This window comes from Convolutriloba macropyga, chromosome 5, assembly GCF_964194025.1.
Source record: "Convolutriloba macropyga chromosome 5, txConMacr16.3, whole genome shotgun sequence".
In the NCBI taxonomy this organism is placed as follows: Eukaryota; Metazoa; Xenacoelomorpha; order Acoela; family Convolutidae; genus Convolutriloba; species Convolutriloba macropyga.
In genome coordinates, this window is record NC_134472.1 from 62,984,970 (window position 1) to 63,001,605 (window position 16,636).

Here is a 16,636-nt window from a genome sequence, read left to right on the forward strand (position 1 = left end):
CCCTTTGTTTGACTTTTTGAGTAGTTTCCAGTGTCTTACCGAGTATGGTCTTTAATTTAACTTCTCCTTTGATGATTCTTGCAATCATTTGACTTATTCATCTTTCATTGACTTCTACCGCTCAGTAATTAAGTTCGTTTGCATGAAGTCATTTCTTAATCTCTTCTGCATCAGCTCTTTAATCAATTGCGAGATAAGTTTTCGACTTGTCTCACTCCTCGAAGAAATGACTTCTGCACTTACTTGATGAACTCTAATTTTTCGCTCATTATAAATTTTATAGTACACCTAAGCGGCACTCCAGCCCACTGATGTTTGAGTATCAGGTTAATAAAGTTCTCTTTCTTTGAGCGTTTTCCTTCATGCGACAAAATTGGAATCCGAATCTAACCCTTCGAAATTTTGGAAGTTAACATGCAGCCCTTTATTAATAGCCTCGAAGTGTTAGCTGAGGCTATTATTGGCCTTCTCTTGGTTTTTGACAATTCAATCAATTTGAATTGTATTGGGGCGCTCTTTTTTTATGATCTGTTCTCATATTTTCATGATTTTTGAAGTCAAATCAAATTGGAGTAGTGATTTTGGTCACACCGAAACAGGAAGTGGAGCAAAAAAGCGAGTGGTTTTGCGGCGTGAAATTTTTTGCTCTAATTTTGAAATAGAGTGAGAAAACGGTTTTTGAACAGAAATTCGCTTTCTCGCTAGTGGTTTTTTTGTTCCCATTAGGCAATTTCACTTTGATTTTTACTGTTTTCTCGATTTTTTGGATCGGATTTTCTAATTTTTTTCTCAATCCCTTTGTAGTTTATTATAGGCCTAGTTTTATGTTTGAACCAAATTTCCATTTTTTGCTCACATGCGGCATTTTGACATTGATTTTCTGTTTGTTTTTAAATTTTTTTGATCTGTTTTTTAGAATTGGTTTTTCCAATTCATTCAGTCCGTTCTAGGTCTAGTTGTTTCTGTAGTCTTTGAATTGTACGTCAGGACTTGTCCTGCTATGTTTTGTACAATTTAAAGAATTTGAATTGTATTGGGGCGCTGTCTTTTTTTTAAGATCTGTTCACACATTTTCATGATTTTTGAAGTCAAATTGGAGTGATTTTCGTCACGCCGAAACAGGAAGTGGAGCGAAAAAGCGAGTGGTTTTGCGGCGTGAAATTTTTTGCTCTAATTTTAAAGTAGAGTGAGAAAACGGTGTTTGAACAAAAATTCGCTTTCTCGCTAGTGGTTTTTTGTTCACATGCGGCAATTTCACTTTGATTTTTACTGTTTTTTCGACTTTTCGGATTGGATTTTTTTCTAAATGGTTTTCCCAATCCATTCATAGTCCGTTCTAGGTCTAGTTTTCTGTTTAGTCAATGAAAATTTTTTGCATTGTACGTCAGGACTTGTTCTATGTTTTATTTCGTCGTCAAGATTTTTGTTTCGACCGTATGACGTCACAAACACTTCAAATCTCTTTTTTGTTCATTCATTCATGCAATTTCAACTTTATTGCGTGCTTGATGTCATTTTTCACTCTTAGTAGAGCTAGTTTTTTTGTTCATTTGCGTGATTAAATTTCTGTTCCCACGTGACTTACCTCACTCTCAAAAACGACTTCCTCACTTTGCAATTGATTTTTTTACTTCAAATCAAAGACATAAGGTCATTTGAATGTGTGTCACTCTAATTGAAGGTTATTTGAGAGCAGCTAAAAGAGGCAGCAACTTTTACTTTTTTGCTTTACCTCATTTTGCCACGTTTTTGACATTTTGCCTGATATCTTTTTGACTTCTCTGGGTTAGTTTCAATCTTATCTCAGTCTGCTTGAGGTGTTTTCAAGCATAATTTGCTCATCAAAACAATCTAGCATCAACGGAGGCAATATCGAGAAACAATATCAAAAAGTGGAAACGGAATAAACCTATCAAGCCCAATTTTGGATGCTCGTTACTTAGTTTTTTTCTTATAAGCCTTAGTTACCACTTTCTCTGAAGCGGCTATTTTCCTGCAATCTGTCGGGTAGGTTTTTGATTCCAATGATGATCAAGGAGGTCTATCGAGACTATTTTTCGGCTGTTTGAATAAATTTTAAGTTTATAATAGGAATTGTGGACAAAATCTTAGCGAACTTCTTACCATCATAGCATGGGATTTTCAGGTCGTGTCTGGTCACGAACGAGGCAGTTGTGAACAGAACTTGGGTTCTAGTTAAGCTCCTCTGCAACTTGGGTTGTCTGTCTCTTCTCCGCAAGATTGAAGGAGAGAGACGGAAGCCAGCGTTCATTTACGTTCGAACTCACACCCTGTTCTATGGTAAGTGATCCTGATAAATTTTGCAACTTAGTTTTCAAATGTATAGAATTTAATGCATTGGAAAGCGTTAATTAATCGCATACTTGTAAGCCTTCCAATCGCAAAATTGTAAGCCTTCCTAGATATTGACAATGATTGATGAGTTGGGTTTGATTTTGAGATGATGAAAACGTAATAGGAATGATGGTGTGATCATTTATGTATTTCTTGTCTAGATACACGTCAAGTGCCTGCTTCTCTCCCGATGCCTTTGGAACGCAGACTGGATGCAACTGACTTCCCTTGCCTTGAATTTTACCTCCAAGATTCCAAGTCATTCTGCAATTACTGGGACACTCTGCGAGAGGTGCGATTAAATACTTTCATTTTAAATCTGTCCTGGTAAGACCTATTCCTATTACTTTCAGTCTTCGATCTAACGTTCCTCTGACGTCTGGCAAAAGATTCTCTTGTTCCGCGACAAGGAATCTTAAACAAGGAAAGAGCGTCTATGTGGTTGAGCTTATAAATTTACAACTCGTTTGGTTTAAATGGCCTGTACCGAACTTAGATTAAAAAAATTATTGAGAAAACACAGATCTGTAATTTGCGTACTCAAGTAAAATTCAAACACTTCTCATGATATGTTTGTCATCTTAGAATATAGCATAAGTAGTCTTTATTTGCTAGAACTTTATTTGCGTACGCACATTTACGATCTGTTTAATTGCTCTTGAACGAAGTTCATAGCAATTATTGTAAACGTGTTGGTCTTTTTTATGCAAATTTTTCGCTTGACAATTTTGCGCTTTTCTAGAACATTCTTTGACTTTTCAAGACTTTTTCACGCTTTCGTTCTTCATTTTTGAGTGATCTCTATTGCTCTCACTCCGAAGTAAAGCTTGTTGCTAATATAAAATCGTTTTAGCTTACCTAAAGAAAAGGCTTCATAGCGCAGTTGTCAGTGCATCAGGTTATTAATGTGGAGGGTAAAGGTTCACATCTCAGTCGGGGGCAAATCTTTTTTACCCGCCTGTCGTTCGAGAGCAATTCTTCCGACATTAGTCGGTTTATTTGTGTAAGTTTGAGAAAAACAATACTTTGTTTAAAACCAATTTTGTATAAACCCATCAGCAACCCCCATCCCATAGGAAAAATAAAGACGCCAATTCAAGATGGCACTAGTCGCAAAGACAAATGTAGAATTTGACGAACTGCTGAAAGAGAAACGACAAAAACCACACCCACCAAAACTGGTAGGGGAACAAGCGGTCCAGAACGCTACGCAAACTATAGGGAGAGACGAATTCACTAGATATTATCAGGCCAATTGGAAGAACGAATGGAACATTATATGCTTGATAGGCGTCATCTGCGGCAATAAGTCACGGGACACAGCCAATAAAAAAGCCAAATCCATAATTTACTTAATTATCAGCACAGAAGGAAAGTTGCGCGCCCGAAAGTTCCCCCACACAACCCTGGATCAGGTATCGGCATGAGAGTCATGGAAAGAATTGGAAACAACATTAGAGCCTGTAACATAACGTTGGACAGGTACCTACTGCTCACACAGAAACAATCCAAAAGCAAGATCACGGAATAATTCCACTCTGACGTACATATTTTTGCCGTAAACTGTCAATTAGGAAATCTGCGAGAATATATCGTTACTGCAAATATATATAAACAGGTCCAAAAGAACTTGTAAATTGACTTCAACTGTAGAGGAAGCACACAAATTGGCCAAAAGTATAGAGCTAGGAGAGCACGTTACTGATCCGCCTACGTTTTCAATTGTGTGACGTTGAGAACGCATCATGGCGAAATCAAGCGCAAGATACCGCTGAACAAATCGACTATCTAGGGGAACACACCAAAACAGCCACCCATCAAACCAAAAGTGTAGAAACTACGGAAAATCATTATCCATAGACAGCGGTTCTAAGTGCCAAGCAATCGGACAAACTTGCCGACGATGTAACAAATAAAACCAATATGGCAAGGTTTGTTGATCGAGCTGCTTTGAGAAGAGCAACTAGCATTATTTTAGAACAGATGTGCAAAGAATTAAACCGAGGAAAGGTACAGTAACACCTGGTAGAGCAGAATGGAAAACTCAACCCAACTCTTTAGCTCAACGAACACCGCTGTAATAAAGATTTCGGTACCATGTACTGCGAAACAAAATGGAACGGTTGGACCGCCGGCCAAGCAGATATCATATTTGTAGCCAACAATCACCGAGCAACCATTGGAAGAGATCTATTCCAAGGACTAGGCTTTCCAAGGAGCAAAAACAACTCTAACAACAAAACGCTTTGTCATCAGAAGGTAAGTTGCTCAATCCACTTCCTCTCAAGTGCCCCTTAAAACTAAGTTTAACTAGATATAGCAACAAAAATCCACCAGTAGAGATCAGTGAAAAACCATATGTTGAAAACTAACTTGAAGAAAATTGCACCCCGATACACGGAATATCAAGGTTGGAGAATAGCCATCTACCTCGAAACGTAGGTAGAAGAACTTAGACAAATGCACTGATCAGATCTTAATATCACCAATAGCGATGACAGGTCAGCGCGACAATTCAATAAAGCCGGCTCGGGACTCAAAAACAGTAAAAAAAAGGCAATACATATTAAAAACGAGATGCAGAACATCGACTGCTTGATGGACATTGTTCAGAATGTAGAATCGTCCCACGAGGGATAAATCGTATTCTCTACAGTAGACTTACGATATGCGTAATGTCAACTCCTGCTAAACGAAGACACCAGGAAACAGTGCAACTTCAACATAGTAGCCGGACAAGCCATTGGAACATCGACATTTTATAGCCGCATGCCAGCCGAATTCCAAAAGGCAATAGGCACAACACTATCGGACTTTGTAGACGTTTGTTTCTTGGAGGACACATTAAGTTACCGGAGGAGCACAAGGAACAACTGCTCAAATGGCAAAAAAAAACTAGACGAAGAAGACCTGCCAATAAATTTAGACTATTGTTATTCGCGGAAACAAACACAAAATGTCTCTAGATTAGAAATCAATCAGACAGTAATTAGGCCACTAGTTAGTAAATCAGTAGCGATACTAAATTTAAAGCCACCAAACATGCGTAAACAACTAGTGTCGTTTCTAAGACGGAAACTCAGAGAAAACACATATTACGACATAATTCGATATACCCGGTTCAAAATGGCGCATTTATAACAGGCCTCGGAGCCGTTTTAGTACAGGAAACAGGCAATGGCTCCGTCAAATTTGCTAATGCGTCGCGCTTTCTTAACAGACGGCGAAAAATACGGCATTGACGAACTGGAAATCTTAGGCGTCGTGGGCGCACTGAATTTATTTTTTACGTGGACATCCAAACCGCTACTCTCTATAAAAATGAACAGTCTACTCAAGCACAAATGGATTTTTTTAAAAAGAAACAACTAAAATAATGAAATGACGAGGCAGAACCGAAAGAGTGATACTCTAGAAAGGAGAGAAGGCAAACAGACCAGATAAAACGCAACCGCCCCGTGAAGGCAGACCAAATGAAACCAGTTCAACAAAGATTTGTCGAATGATTTAGCGGGGGGGTGGGGGGTTTCTAATTTCATCCTTGGGGCTGTTGTAATTTTCCAAATTCTTTCAAAGGGGGTTAAAACAAGAAAAACTGTTAGTGGTCAAAGCTCAAGTCAGATTTCTGTTAAAATATTCTCAAGATGTTTAAATTCACGTGTTAAATAGCTTTCGAAAGGTGAATCAATTTTTGTAGCTCTGCGTTTGTTGTTGATGCGACATTTTGCAAACCGATTTGACGTTTGAAGCATTTTTTCTTGACTTGAGTTTGCTTGATACCTACCTAAATACACCCGCCCCCAGTACAAATTTACCCTCAGCCTCACACAACCTCAGTACTTGCTCCTACATACCCCCTTTAGGTGCAATTTGATTGAAGACATCAGATCTTATGTTTAAGATTGTGAGTAGTCCTGTTTGAACTTATTTTCCTCTGTCTTTTCCAGAGTTTTTTTCGGTATTTTTCCAGGACCAAATTTAGCAGTTCCGTTCTAAGTCCCCCTGCTATCTCTGAGTTCGTTCTTTATGTAATTTCTTGAGTTCTGGTTTAAACTGTAAGTTACTACACGAACTTTCGGTTCGTTTCTGAGTGCTCAATTTTTCCTTAAGTGATGTAAATTCGATTTTCATGCAATTTTGAGGTTTTGGTTTAATATGTGAGTTGGTAGGAATGTTCGATTTGTTTCCGTGGTCTTCCGGCTGTTTTTATTTCCAATTTTTTTTCACGACTATCCGATCACTTCAAGAAGCTAAAAGTGCTATTCTATTATCATCTTCTTTCACTTTGAAGATGAGTTTTTTGTGCGGTACTTCATTTTTTACTGCTTTCTGGTCAATCGTTTGATCAATTTTTGGACCTTCATGACTTTCCTCTCAATACAATGTCTTCCGCACTCACTGCTGAGTCTCAATTCAGAATGTAAACTCTAACTGAACTTCAATAGAGGTCACTGAAGCTGGATAATGTTGAGGCTGTTACTTGAAAAACATCATTGTTTGAGTTGAAAATAAGGAGTTTGAAATCAGATACTTTCTTTTAATAGCATTTTTGTTAATAGCTGCGAAAGCGAGCTATTATTGGCTCTTGGTTTTTTGTTTTGCTGAAGTTTTTGTTATGAACATATGACGTGACGCTCATACGACATCACGCTTATGTGATGACGAGTTATTTTTTGTTCTTTTTTGTGATCAAATTTCTGGTCACACGTGACTGACCTCACCCTCAAAAAATGGCTCCTGATTTTCAAAGTGACCTGCATTTTAATTAATCAAGGCTTTAATTGTAAAAGATAAGGCCAACTGAACGTATCTGACTCTAATTGAAGGTTATTCGAGGTCTGGTAATATACACAACACCTACGTTATACAATTTCTTCTAAATCCAAAATACGAAATCTCTGCAATTAGTTAATAATCAGTTTAGCAAGCAAAAGACAGAAGTTTCTCTTCTTCAGTCTTTAATATAGTTTTGTCCTTTTTTTTGGAGACTGAATTTCAACTTTTTTTATCAATGCTATTTTCTGGCAATCTGCCAGCTACGTTCGTTGGTCGTTCGTTTTTTTTTTAACTAAGGTGTCTCAACGATCTATTTTGCGGCTATTATTCGGCAATTTGCTGGCTATGTTTTTGAAAAGTGATCAGTTTCTCAAACACGTCTATTAGAAATTGTTCAATTTTTATCGAGAACTGTTAAATTTGCTTGACAGCAAGGGGCAATCGAGGCTATCGGAATTCGCTTGAGGCTTCTCAATACAGTCACATCCAGAAGGAATGTCCCATCAATTCATGGTTTCGATTTTTCTAGAGACTATTATACTCCTAACTTTTTCGTTCTGCGCGATCTACAGTTTTCTCTCATTCACGAAGGTCAGCAGCTAAACTCAATTTGCGGCATTTAACTGCTAAAGGTCGACTGAAAAGTGCGCCAAACTTAGTATAATTTTTTACTCGAAATTTTATTGCTGATCGTTAGATAACCTCTGACCCCTCAGTGAATTTAGTTACCCCCCCCCCCCCGACAAGCAGGCTGCAATAAATTGCAGCTCCCATCAATCGTCTGCTCATTGTTTATGATAATTGTATCATCCATGAATTATTTTTCTACTGTTCTTGAATCAAGGGGCTGAGTAGCAGTCTTAGAGCCTTACACTTTAAAAGTATCAAAGTATGGGATTCACCGGAAACGTTGCAGATATATATTCTCGTTGAGAAGTGATGTTTTTAATCTAAATTCGACCCCCTCAGTCACCCTCCTCCTCAGCACTACACCTTCCACCTGACATCATATTTTTGGACCCCCTACCTTGTCCAGCCCTCTCAACCTCCTTCCCTCCTACTGTCCAGTCCCCGCTCCCCTTCTTATCTAATACCCCCCTCCCCCTCGAGAACCCACTCAGTATCTCCCACAATGCTAGAATCCTTAGGTCTGAAAAGCTTGCTACTACCGAAGCCAATCGCTGGCTGGTCCTTTAAAAGGCATTTGCCGGATGTTAGTCGGTTATGTTAGTGAATTAGGTTATGAGTGTTGATTGGAATGAATGCGAAATTGTAGCAGTATAAAGCTAAAAAGCCTGCAGTTCAGAAGTTGAATTGTGTGTTTTTTGTTATCCAACTGAACATGCTCATCAAGTTTGAACAATTAATCAACACCTGTTGCGATAATAGCAGTTAAATAAACTGCCAGTGTAATAAATTTTAGTGCCCGATCGACACTGGAAAAACACCTCAGCATTAGACTACGCCTTTATCACACTCTTTTATTGCCACTGTTACTAGATAAACAATGGCGTTAAAAGAGTGGTGATAAACTCGTACTCTAATGATGGAAACAGTTTGATAAACTTGTAGTCTAAAAAAAACTTGTGTGGCGTGTGTGTTGTGTGTATGTGCGGTGTGTGTGTGTGGTGTGTTTGTTCTGTGTGTGTGTGTTGTGCGTGGTATGTGTGTGTGTGTGTTTTTGCGTGTGTGTGCGTGCGTGCGTATGTGGGTGGGTGTGTGTGTGTGTGTTTATGTGTGCGTGTGTGTGTGCGTGCGAGTGTGTGTCTAGTTGTGTGCTTGTGTGTGTGTGTGTGCGCGCGTATGTGTGTGTATGCGTGTGTACGTGTGTGCTTTGATGAACTTGTCTAAAAAACTTGTGTGGCGTGTGTGGTGTGTGTGTGTGTGTGTGTGTGTGTGGTGTGTGTGTGTGTGTGTCTGGTGTTTGTGCGCGTATGTGCGTGTGTGTGTGTGTGTTTGTGTGTGAGCGTGTATGTGGGTGCGTGCCTGTGCGTGCGTGTGTATGTGTTTGTGTCTGTGTGTGTTTGTGTGTATGTGTGTGTCTGTGTGTGTTTGTGTGTGTATGCGTGTTTGTGTGAGTGCGTGCGTGTGTGTGGTGTGAGTGCATGTGTGTGCGCGCGTGTGTGTACGTGTGTGCGTCCATTTGCGTGTGTGTTTGTGTGGGTGTGTGTGTATGTGTGTCTGTATGTGTAAGTATGTGCGTGTGTGTGGGAGGGGGCGCGGATGAGGACAAATTGAAGAACAGATCCGAAGAAATATCACTTACCTTTGAAAATGTAATTGTCTACAAAAAATGAAAATGAAAAACCAATAAAACTGTGTTCAATTTTGAAATGATCGCAACAGGTACTGATTAAAAAAATTACCACACGGTTGTTATCGCCCTCGAAGTTATCATAACACCTCAGCTTCGCCTCGGAGTTTGATAACTTCTCGGTGGCGATAACAACCGTGTGGTAATATTCATTAGACGGTTAAACTATAGGTTGTCATCAACGATGGCTGTTCTTCTGCAATCTGCCGGTCGTGTTTTAGATTTTGATAATTCTTGTTAAATTAAAATTGATCCGCCATGAAGTCAAATTAATTTGTTGGATATTTTCTCTTCCTCCCAGTATTTTTTTTTGATGCCCACTAGTTACAGTTACAAATTGTGTGATGTTATATAGCACGTTACAATGTAAAAAAAATAGTACGTGCGCCTCAGGGGGGGGGGGGGGTCGAAGGTGTGGCCACTAAGCTGGGGGGACAGAATAGATCCAGTTTGTTATAATCCGTCTGGACTTTTCATACAGTTAAGGCCAATGCAAAGTTTATACTCTTCGCTTTTTCAACCGAGAAGAAGATAAGCAATTGGAAAAATATTTAATTGCGTAATTTCAAAATAAATGTTAAAAATTTAGTGAGAGTTGGTAGAAAGATCAATCAGTGATTTTAGAAGCAAATAAACAACGGATAGTGAGCATATATTGGTTTTTCGTGTTTTAGCAAAATTTTCAAAATCAGCGACAATACAAAAATCACCGACCAAAATGCCGTTCCTTGGTCGCTAATTTCGGCGGCGAATTCTAGTGGCAACATAAATGCGATAATTGGCGATTAATCATCCAAAATCAAAGGAGTAGATTAGAGTCGGCGATGAGATTACAGGATTAGTGTCAATTACAATTTTCGCTAGTTTGCGAACACTGCAAAATGAAAAAACTAGAGACCTATATACTAAAATGTGAGCGTGTCGGACTTTTTCGCGTGTCTTACTTTCGCGATCTTAATACATGTGTGCGGAAAACAGCGATCGGCCGAGTAGTATATATACTCCCGCAAATCTGCTTTTTCCAACCAAATGCACCCAGGCGCCCGTGCTATTTTTTGCATAGTAGCGTCCTATATAACAACCCATAAATTGTAATTTGGGCAGATACAATAACACTGGGTGGAACAGAATAGATCCGAGACAACAACCAGAATGAAGCTAAGTTGTCACAAATTACTCTGCCATTATAGCTGAACCGATAAGTGCTTTCGCAAACAACTCAGAACATGTGTACATAAAAACCAAATGGATAGTTAATTGTTGGTAAAAAAAAGTGGAAAAATAGGTGATTGTTCATTTTGGTTATCAGTTCTATTTCTTAATGACTCGTATCTTTTTTCTTTGCAATTTGATACGAGAGGCTTAGCTGCTGCTGAACTCAGCAGAATAGCTTTTGATATATCTAACGGTGATCGGTCAAATCTGCTATGTTTTACCTGGCAGGTTTCGGAATAATGTGTAAACGCATACTACTGAGTATCCTGCTTGAAGATATTTGCCTTCTCATCAGTTGTAATTCAGAAGAATGCTTGAAAGTTATTTTTATGTATCACCCGCGGCCATTTCTTTATTAGAGGACACTAATATAGTTTGTGCGATTTTGCTTGGCTCAAGATCACATGAGATGAGAACAAAAATACTTTATTGAAATGGTTTATTAAATGGTTGTCAGAACCTAAGCCTTTTTAAGCTGGTTTTTAAATCTGGTTCAAAACATCTGATGAATTTGACACTTAATCTAGTAAAACATGATTGACCATTTTTTCCAGATAGTCTCTGCAAATGGCCAGCATAAAAGGATGAAGAAACATATTGTCCATGTTAGAAATATTAAAAGTACAACTTTTTGTAGCTGTACAGTCTTTATATCAGGTCTAAAAAAGTGCTAATATTAAGTTTTTGTGTTTATGATATTATAAACTGTGACGTACAACTGTTTTGCTTAATAATTATAACAACTCTGATAAGGAACAGTTGTGTTGTCTGTTAAAACTGTGCCTAACATGTAATAGCTCTGGTTTTGTACCATATCATGCAGTGAAATTTGACGGCAACCAAGTTTGAATTATACATGTCATAGATTGGAATTGGTCGCCGTGTTGAGTTCATTTTGTGAGATACAATTCTATGTAAAAAGCTCTCAGAATCTGAGCTGAGGGTTAAGCAATTACGTAAGAGACTGACAGCGTCGGGACAAAGTTTACCCTTTATTTTGAAAGTTCTTATCAAATCTATTTCATCCCAGAGTTATCGATTTTTGGTGAACTTCTGCCATTTCATCGTCATATTGTTCACGTTTAGTGTCATTTTGATGAATTGGAGTCTTTTGCGCAATTTTGTTTATAGTTGTGAAGTTGTAAGCTGAGCGGAGCTATATTGCGGTGCTCCTGTTTTTTTTACAATTCAAAGAATTTGCGCAGTCTTTTAAGATCTGTTCAAACATTTTCATGAATTTTGAAGTCAAATTAAAGCGATGATTTTGGTCGCGACGTAGCAGGATGCGGAGCAAAAAGGCGAGTAGTGAACTTCATTCTAATTTTTAAGTGGAGTGAAAAACGGTGTATGAACAAAAATTCGCTTTCTCGCTGTTCTTTTTTTTGTTCACATGCGGTATTTTCGCTGTTTTTCCCAAATGGTTTTCGCAATCCAGTTATAGTCCATTTTAAGGTCTTGTTTTTTGTTTAGACAATGAAAATTCTTTGAATTGTAGGTCAGGGCTGTCTTATGTTTTTTGTTTCGTCGTCAGAGGCTTTTTCGTTATATGGGGCATTGCATTTGTCTTGATGTACGTCGTTGGAGTTTTTGTATCCCTGAATGGGCAGCTAATTATTTTATGGCTTTACGCCCTTTCTGTTCATGAATTAATGATTTTTTGATTTTTCCCGTATTTTTTGTCTTACGAGGAAGCACAATAATGTTAGGTCCCATCGGCTTTCCAAGAACGTTTCGTTGCATCTTTTCCATTTCTAGGTGATAGCTTTTGGTTTTAAGGAGTTTTTGACACACCTTCCAAAAGCAGTCGCGCTTCTTTGGTCCTTTTTTAAGGATTTGCCATTATCTCAGTTAGTTAAGAAGGACCACGTTGGTTACAACTTGTTGAATGTTAAGGATGCAGCTTAAAGTGTGTGCGATGTTGATGCTATCTGTAAGATATATATGTTAATATTTGAGTTCTGCTCGTATTTGTGGTTGTTTTCAATAGCCGATCAGTTTAGATCATTGGCATTATTCATTGGCTTCCCAAAGAATTATAAACGCACGCAATTTTTCGTGATTTTTGGCTTGACCGATTCTTCGTCTGACCCAACCCATTTGACGTTTCTTCCTCAAAAACAGGAAAAACAGGTAGCGCCCAGTGGACATTAAGCGCTGTTAGAGCCTTTCAGCTCACTATTCTTCAAGTATGCGATTCACAGAAACTGTTTTGGAGACCTATACTTTTGGTGTGAAGGGCGGTACTTAGAGGTTGACCCCCCCCCCCAACAGCCCCTCACCCCCCCCCCCCCATAACAGCCCCTCCCCACACAACAGCCACCTCCCCCCTCAACACCCCCCCCCCCCCCCACATAACTCCCCCTCACTTCTTTTCTCCCAATCCCCACCCCCTGCACATTGTTCAGGCCGTAAGGGCCCCGTGCAGCCAAAAAACCTTCCCAACGTTCCCCGCTTTTTATAGTTGCAACACCCCCCCCCCCTCACTGCGCTCACCTCACGCCCCTTTATTTAAGTTAAAGCTGGCCTCACTATGCCGTGGCTAGCTACTGACGATTCCTACCGCTCGCCGGTCATTTGAGAGCAATTCGCCCGATGTTAGTCGCTTATGTTTAATGCTTTATGTTAGTCAGTTTTTTTAACATCTGTTCTCTCCAAAAGGACGTTTTGAATTTTTAAATGTTTTTGGATGATGCTTTGACTGTGAATTTAAAAAAACTTGGATTTTCGCCCTTAGCTTTTTTGTTTTTAATAGTCACAAAAGGATAGGTGGAGTTTTTTGCTTTCTGTTGTTTTTATTTCAACGTCCAGATTGTTGTTACGACCATATGACGTCACAACTTAACGTCATTTGCGCGTAACGTCATTTTTCACTCTAAGTAGAGGAAGGTTTTTGTTCAGTCGCGTGATTAAGTTTGGTCACAAGTGACTTACCTCACTCTCAAAAATGACTTCCTCACTCTAAAATTGAGCTTACAAAGAAATGAGGCAAATGAGTCGCTCTAATTGAAGGTTGTTTGAGAGCAGCTAACAGAAGCAGCGTTAAGTTAATCGGGTTCTTAATCAAATTATAACATTTCAGCATTCATTAAAAAGAAGTTCTATTTTTGAGACTGCAGATCTAAAGAGCTATCGCGGCTATTTTCTGGCAATATGCCAGCTGTGTTTAAAACATTAATAATGGGTCTCCTCCTTTTTATAATGAGTTAGATAAATATTTTAGTGGTATCAATTTAAGCTTATCTTGTTGACTTAGACATGATTTATTTTGAATCATCTCAGTTAGTTTTGAATCCTGTCGTCGTTTGTTTTTTGTCACTTTCCTGCTGTTGTTTCGGGCATTCTATTGGTTTATTGAAACATGGAAAAGATATTAAATATTTTAATTTGTATAAAGTTTTTAGATAGCTTATTATATGATTAGACGTTGATTTTCAACTCTGACGCCGCTGATATTATTAATATTTTAATTTTTGTCAAACGTCCTTTTTGATCTTATTTGTTTTTGTTCATTTTTCGAAAAATGTTTAGTACTCAGAATTTTTATATGTTTGGTTGATTTTAACAACATTAGTACTCTAAGATATTTTTTCCGTTCTGTTTCTTTTCTCTTTCGTTTTCCTCTATGAAAGGTCATTTGCCTTGTTTACTCTCGTAGTCGGTTGTTCCCGTGGAAATGTTGATCTAATCAGGTTTGTTCATTTCCCTAAACTGATTTCTTTACATGTTCTGCTATATTTTTCCCCTTCGCAATGCTCGATTCTATTTAAGATCGTCTGATCTCTCGCAAAGACATAGAGTGATTTTTTGACAATTTTTTTCCATCCACAGTTGAATTTCTTGAGAAATTTGGTATTATTTCCTGTATGGACATGACATACGTCACACAATAAAGTGACTTCCGCGCTCGGTTATTAGATTTAAATTGGTACGCAATTGAGATGTAAATTGAGAATATAATTTAAATTCAATAGATGTCACTCAAGCAAGATAGTTATTAATTGCTCTCAAACAAAGTTTAGCAATTATATTAGTCCTGCCGGTCTTTTTTATGCGATTTGTCGGTTGACCGATTTTTTCGTTTGACCTCAAAACGGGATAAACAGGTAGCGTCCAGCAAGCATTAAGTGCTGTTAGAGCCTTTCAGCTCACTAGTCTCCAAGTATGCGATTCACTGAAATTGTTTCGGAGACTGATACTTGTGGTGTGAAGGGGGCCCTTAGAGGTTGACCCCCCACACAACAACCACCCTCCCCACATCACCCCTCTCACTTCACTTCTCCCAATCCCCACCCCTGCACATCGTTCAGGTCGTAAGGGCCCCTTGCAGCCAAAAACGCTCTCACCCCCCCTTACTGTTGGCACACCCCCTCCTACCCCAACTGCGCTCACCCCACGACCATTCAATTAAGCTGAAGCTAGCCTCACTTATTCGTGGCTAGTTAATCGCGAAGCCAATCGCTCACCGGTCGTTCGAGAGCAATTCGCCCGACGTTAGTCGATTATGTTTAGGCAATGTTACTAAAAGACATGTGTTGGGATTTTGATTTGAAAATTAGACTTCTAATTTAGAATCTTACTTATTGTTTGGCAAGGTTAGATGTCTGCTTGATAGTTTTTTCTGCTTGAGATATTGTATTATATTTGATTTCACTTTTTCTACCACATTTTTTGCCCGGTTCAATTTTTGTTCATTCTAGTGAATTAAAAAAAACCATTGCACGACAAGTACTGAATTGAATGCAATCCAGAGAATTGAATTATGAACTAAAAATCACTATCTGACTAGCAAACCATATGATCATCACGAATCCGAAAGACAAACGTAGTTTCACATTTTAAGTGAAAAACAATAACGACATGCAAAACGTATTACTTTCTCGATAATCGTGTTGCATACCATGCTCTCAATCGAAATCGTCCCGAAGCCAGGAAAGAAAACTTGATTCGAAAGCAAAACTTGCTGGATATATAGGAATGCATTTATAGGCAGAAGCAGGCAAAAACAAAAAGAAATTAAAAAACACTGAAGGTTCGCTTCAACTTTCGAATGTCACTGTCTTCAAAACCAAAATTGGAATTCTAATAACTTGCACGCAAGGGCAGCACAAACATTCAAACAAAATTTTGACAAGTTCAGGAAAATTGAAAAAGCGAAATTTCCAAAATCTTGAAATTTGTAAAGTTATTGCAATTTTGCTTTAAAAAAGTGTGCAAATCGGCAGAAACCTGCTTGCACAGCCCCGCTTGTACAAACAGTTTAAAGAAAAAACGAATTATTTCAAAATTGTATAAATTAGCCAAAAAGCTTAAGTTTTCAACCCAATGTCCTCAAAACCACATTTATGGAACCAAAATCTACCCACTAAAACGCAGACAAGCTGGGAAAGAGCTCCATTTGTCCCTAAAGGTTGAAAAAATGAAAAAGGGTGGAAAATTTCACGAAACTTGATTGGCAAATTTTTAATAAACATTTTTTCATAAAATCTTGAAAACTATTTTGTTGTCGCTATAAATAATCCACGAACCCATCTTGAAGCCATCAAAATTAATAACTGGCCCCTAAAGATTGAATAATTTAAATAATTCCAAGAAATTTGACAATAAGTTGAAAGATGTAAAATTTTAATGGAAATTTGCCTCAATTCCTATTATTATTATCTTGAAAACTAATTCGCAGTCATTAAAAACTCCAGTAGCTCATCTTAAAGCCCTAAAAATGATTCATTTACTCCTAAAGGGCGAAATATTCAACAAACGACAAAAATGTTTGAAAAACTTCAAAAATATTGCAAACTTCAAAATCATTTAGAAAGAGTCTTTACAGTTTGCACAAGACTACTAGGAACTTAAACCAATGTCAATTGAAATCCCGTTAAAGCAAAATGTCGAAAAACGGACAGAAAACAGGAAAAACAGCAAATTTTATGGTCAAAACTTCAGAAAGTGACTTTTCACCATGATTTTTTGACGATCCCA

At 38.2% G+C, this 16,636-nt stretch overlaps 1 protein-coding gene across 2 annotated transcripts in view; it reads left to right on the forward strand.

The window, feature by feature from the left end:
* LOC142339534 (uncharacterized) overlaps positions 1-16,636 on the forward strand; it is a 70,739-nt gene that overhangs the window by 29,455 nt on the left and 24,648 nt on the right. For both annotated transcript variants that reach the window (XM_075389640.1, XM_075389639.1), the window contains exons 6-7: positions 2,147-2,301; positions 2,517-2,647. In XM_075389640.1, coding sequence (XP_075245755.1) covers positions 2,147-2,301; positions 2,517-2,647 — 286 coding nt within the window. The remainder of the gene's footprint in view (positions 1-2,146; positions 2,302-2,516; positions 2,648-16,636) is intronic.